The sequence below is a fragment of the Lipotes vexillifer genome, unplaced genomic scaffold (genome assembly GCF_000442215.2).
Source record: "Lipotes vexillifer unplaced genomic scaffold, Lipotes_vexillifer_v1.1 scaffold397, whole genome shotgun sequence".
Classification (NCBI taxonomy): Eukaryota; Metazoa; Chordata; class Mammalia; order Artiodactyla; family Lipotidae; genus Lipotes; species Lipotes vexillifer.
Genome location: NW_006772681.1, coordinates 2875552 through 2881087, shown reverse-complemented (window position 1 = coordinate 2881087; position 5536 = coordinate 2875552). Strand labels below are relative to the sequence as shown.

The following is a 5536-nucleotide window of genomic DNA, read 5'->3' as shown; positions in this document are numbered from 1 at the left end:
CAGTCACCAAATACCTTTTAACACTTGGCACCCCATTTGGTTGAGGACTTCCAGTTTGCTGAGTGTTCCTGATTTGCTGGTTTAACAAGATTTATAGGATAGTGCCAGGCACCTACACTCCAGGGTCATCTCCAATTTCTAAGCCTCAGAGTGGTCCCCAGGCTGAGGTTTTGGATGTCCCCACGCCAAGCCCAGAAGCCTCCTACTTTCTTTAAGCTGGCCCTGTGACTCTGGCAGTCATTTAGCTACTTTGAGCCTTAGCCTCATGCAGGGAGTGGGTGTGAAGTCCCTCACCTTATAATAGTTGTGAGGATTAACTAAGATAATACCACTGAGTGTGCACTAAACATTAGATTCCCAGATTCCAGTTACTTCCCACTGCCCTCTCTTCCTTCCAGACTCTTCCAGTGTGACATAAGGAGGTTCTGAGAGTAGATTTGTTAGAACGAGGCTTCCAGCCACTGTTGGTTGGGGATAAGGAATGGAGAGGAGCTCTTACCTTGCCACTGAGGGAAACTTTGTTTCTAGTATAACTGGATTCTTGGGGAAAGACTTGTGGTCCTACCCTTGAAAAGCAAAGGGGCTGTTGTGCCATTTGCCAACTCAGGAACCATGAAGAGATATATGGTGTCCCATTCCTGGCAGATCCTGAAGAAGGAATTGGTGAGGGGTGTCAAGGACACCGGGAGGGAACAGTGGAAGACTGAACAAACAGGTACTTTGAGGAAAGGAGAGGCAGGTGTAGGAGGCGGCCTTGGATAAACGTGGCCACCCTGTACCTTTTGGAGTCACAAAGGAGAGACTGAATTCTGACCCCTGCCCTGTAGCCTACTCTGCCCTTGGCATGGGCTACACTTTGAGCCCCTGAGGACTGCTCTGTACTCACCCTTCTTGCTATTAGGAGAGTCAGAGAGAATAATGCCCAGCATCAAGGTAGAGTAATAGGTTAAACTTATGGACTCTGGGGCCAGACTTCCTGGGTTTAAATCCCTATCACCTATTAGTCATGTGGCTAATATTACTATTAGGCAAGTTACTTGATTTGCTGTGCCTGTTTCCTCTTCTGTAAAGGGTGATGATAACAGTACCTACTGCATTGATTTATTATTGAGGATTAAATAAGTCAATACATATGATAGGCTTAGAATAGAGCCTGACAATGGCAAATTGTATTCAGTAAATATTAATTTTATTAATAAAGCTTTTCCTCATATTTCCTTTAGATATGTAATTTTTTAAAAATATTATAGTTACAGGTAGAGCGCCTACCATCTCACTCCCTTTCTCCTCACTGGCAACCACTTTCCTGAGATTGATATGTACCCTTCCTCTCTATATTTTAACATTTTTATTATATCTGTGTGTATCCATAAGAACCTGCAGTATGCGGCACGTTTTAAAAAATGGTATCATAAATGGCATCTCATTTCACCTTTTTTCCACTCAAAATTGTGTGAGCTTTACCCCCATTGACACACACTCTAGTGCCATGTCCAGTCCCGTGACTCTACCTGATGTATTTTTCTTATTTGTCCCTAAAACGTCTTTTGCAGCTTGTTATTATGAACCAGGAGCCAATCAAGGTTCATATTTTGCATTTGTTTGTATGTCTCTCTCTTTTTTTAAATAAATTTATTTATTTGGCCGTATTGGGTCTTTGTTGTTGTGCGTGGGCTTTCTCTAGTTGCGGCGAGCGAGGGCTACTCTTCGTTGTGGTGCGTGGGCTTCTCATTGTCGTGGCTTCTCTTGTGGAGCACAGGCTCTAGGTGCGCAGGCTCAGTAGTTGTGGCGCACGGGCTTAGTTGCTCTGCAGCATGTGGGATCTTCCCGGACTAGGGCTCAAACCCATGTCCCCTGCATTGGCAGGTGTATTCCCAACCACTGCGCCACCAGGGAAGCCCTGTTTGTATGTCTCTTGAGTATTAATCTAGAACAGCCCCCTCACTTTGTTTTTTTCCTCATGCAACTGACCTTTTTTTTAAATAAATTTATTTATTTATTTCTTATTTATTTTTGGCTGTGTTGGGTCTTCGTTGCAGTGCGCGGGCTTCTCATTGCCATGGCTTCTCTTGTGGCGGAGCACAGGCTCTAGGCGTGCAGGCTTCAGTAGTTGTGGCACGCGGGCTCTAGAGCTCAGGCTCAGTAGTGTGGCGCACAGGCTTAGTTGCTCCGCGGCATGTGGGATCTTCCCAGACCAGGGCTCAAACCTGTGTCCCCTGCGTTAGCAGGCGGATTCTTAACCACTGTGCCACCAGGGAAGCCCTTGCAACTGACTTTTTGAAGAAACTGGGTTAGATGACTTGTAGATTGTTTTACATTCTGGATTTGTCTCTTTGGTGTTGAACTTGTTTCCCTGTCCTTTATATTTACTTGGCAGGTAGAGGGTGACTGCCCTTACTCCTCAATTCATAGTGGGATGGAGAGGCTGATTTGTTCTCAGCTCCAATTCCAAATTCCCAGGGAAAAGATAGGATGGCTTATCTTGGATTAGGTGTTATATTAGTTTTCTTTTGACTGCTGTACCACAATTTAGTGGCTTAAAACAGCACACATTGGGACTTCTCTGGTGGTCCAGTGGTTAAGACTCCGTGCTTCCAGTGCAGGGGCCACAGGTTCGATCCCGGTTGGGGAACTAATATCTTGCATGCTGCACGGCACAGCCAAAAAATAAAACAAACAAACACACATTATCTTCTGGAGGCTAGAAGTCTGGCACGGGTTCAAATCCAGGTGTTAGCAGGCCCGTGTTCCCTTCTCGAGGGTGGAGGGAAGAATTCATTTCCTCGACTTTCTGTCTTCTACAGACCACCCACATTCCTTGGCTCATGGTGCTTTCTCTGCCTTCAAAGCCAGCATTGTTGCATCTCTCTGACCATTCTTCCCTCAGATGCATCTGATTCCATCATTCAGGCTCTTCACATCACCCCTCACGGTGTGCCATTACTTATGCACATTATTTTCTGGACCCAAGTGAAGGACTTCACAGTTAACTAAAGCTGTGCTGGTGAATGCTTTAACAGGCTCCTGGGGAGGGAGGTGCCCCCATTTGTAGTAGTTGCCAGTTTCTGTGGCATAAATACTCCCACCCTGGCCAATTTCAAGCTACCAATATGATTTCAACAGGCTTGAAAACTTCCTAACGATGTAACTATGGTTCCAGCAACAACACTGCATTTAATCCTATTACATTTCACCTTGTTCACACTATCCAGTCTGCTGTTGACTGTTGAAAACAGATGGTTTCCACAGATCTTATTTGTTTTGTTTCCACAGGGGCTGTACCAGCTCACCATGGATATCATTATGATGAACCGAGTGTGTAGAATATTCCGCCAAGGCCTCAGGGGACTTCAGGAATATCAGATCATTGAGACTGCTCACAGAAAGCACCCTATCTTCTCTTTCTGGGATGTAAGCTGCTGGGCTTAGCAGGTTTATACACGGTTTAAAGGGGTCCAATAAATAGCACCTCACTTCCCAGCCCAAGTTCTGAATCAACTGAGAGAGAAGACAAAGGGTAAAGCAGATGGGAGACTAAGCTGTCACTTTTATTAATGACAAAACTTATATTGGAGAAGCGGTCTGTCAAGCCAGAGGGTTACCTAATACTAAACCCCAGAGTTGGACAGCCTTATCGACGGCCTCAGTCACAGTCAGTGCTGGACCAAGGCAGGCATTCACTGCAGTAGCAGGGTCTCCTGCCCTACACTCACAGCAGGGAAGGGCAGAGCAGAATGTGGGCTTGGAGGGATGGAGAAGGGGATGATCATGCCCGGTTTCTCCTTCCAAATTCACCAAAGAGTTTAAGTCACTCCTTCTCAGTGTGAAAGGAGAGGGGCTAGTAGGGTTCTGCTAGTACAACTCCGTCCACATAGAGAGAAACATCAGGAGTGGGGAAGAAGCCATCTCCAGTCCAAGGGTGATCAAAACAGCCAAAGAAATCCAGGAGCCACAATGGAGCCAGGATATCCCGAATACCTACCAACTGTTCATCTCTGCCTTCTTTCCTGTCCCCCCTGACCTAGACAAGAAGGGGACATTTGCAGGGCCTCTCTGGTGACCTTTCTAGATTTTCTGGAAGGTCCCAATTTCAAATATTTTATCCCAGTGGTAGATCCTGAGCCCCTTTTTGGCTCAGAAAAGTTGATCACCATTCTGTTAACTTGTTCTGGGTCCCCAAGAGTGTCTTCATTACTATCCAGGGCTCCAAAGTTTCCCCAGCCAATACCTAGACAAACCCTGCCCAGATTCCTATTGTGCCAGCCGCGCCTCCCCACTGCATCCAGCGATTGCCTCCAAAATATTTCCCAGAATGGTTTCTGAAGCCTAGCAGCCAAGGAGAGGGGTGTGGAGGGGTGGTGATGGGGAAAGGAAGGTGTCTTAGGTTGGTTTCTAAGGGGCCAGCAGCTAATGTAACTGTGTACATGTGGCTGAGTTTAAGACGAAGCAGGGAGTAGGCACCTGGGGGAAGCTTGAGGGGAAGGGCTTGCCCCATCTAAAGACATTCAAATTCATATATTTTTAAGACATTTTGGTGGCCAAACCAAACAAATCTGCAGCCAGATTCTGCCCTGTTATTGGGCCGTGAGATGAGAAGGGTTGGAGCAGGAGCCTCGTAACCTCAGGAAGGACCTTCTGACTCAGGGTGTCACGCAGTGGTGAAGCGAAGGGCCCTGGAGACCAGGTGTCTGTGGTTACCGGAAGACTTGGGTTGGTGCCTGGGCAGCTGGAAGCTGAAGACCAGAGTCAGGCTTGTCATCATGGGAGTGTGAGGCTAAACATAACAACATCCTGCTGTGTCAGGATGGCCTTGAGCGGAGCAGAGCTTCTCAGGGACAGCCTATGGGGCTCATATGGCTTCCAGGCAGGGAGCTGGGGGGTTGGGGCATAGTGTCGGGCAGAGAGAGCCGTAGACTGGTTTTCAGTGGAGTATGTGAATCCAGATCTTTCTGCACATCACGTCTTTATTTCATTGGCTTCTCTGAGAAGCAGCACATGGATGTATAAACTATAAATGGAGGGAGGGGACATGGAACCAAGTGGGCTCTGGGGAAGGACGTGAGGTGTGCCCAGAGAGATGAATGGGGGGGTCCTGGTTTGCCCCAGGATGCTGTTCAGGGCCTTGTTTGTCCCTTTCCTCCCCTGCTACTCCCCCCTACATATCTTTTTCCTCTCTCTCTGCCCCTTTCTCTACCCTTTCCACATCCTCTCTGCATCTGTTAGGAAACAGGGTTGAATTAGTTCATCCCTAAGACCTCTTACACCTCTTCTTCCTGGCCATCCTTCAGATGAGGACCATTTCCTCACTGTGTGATTTTTGGGCAACTTCCTTCACCCACTTCAGGTCCTCAGTGGAACTGCTCAGTAGTACCTGCTTTGTCCTGATGATGAAATGGAATAAGATAAGCCGGGCTTCCCTGGTGGCACAGTGGTTGAGAGTCCGCCTGCCGATGCAGCGCACGTGGGTTCGTGCCCCGGTCCGGGAGGATCCCACATGGTGCGGAGCGGCTGGGCCCGTGAGCCATGGCCGCCGAGC

The 5536-nt window shown here is 47.8% G+C and overlaps 1 protein-coding gene across 1 annotated transcript in view; it reads left to right on the top strand.

Annotated features, from left to right (window-relative positions):
* Nucleotides 1-612: 612 nt before the first annotated feature.
* CNBD2 (cyclic nucleotide binding domain containing 2) overlaps nt 613-5536 on the top strand; it is a 48685-nt gene continuing 43761 nt past the window's right edge. Inside the window, exons 1-2 of the mRNA XM_007447808.1 lie at nt 613-663; nt 3274-3411. Of these exons, the coding sequence (XP_007447870.1) occupies nt 613-663; nt 3274-3411 (189 nt within the window). The remainder of the gene's footprint in view (nt 664-3273; nt 3412-5536) is intronic.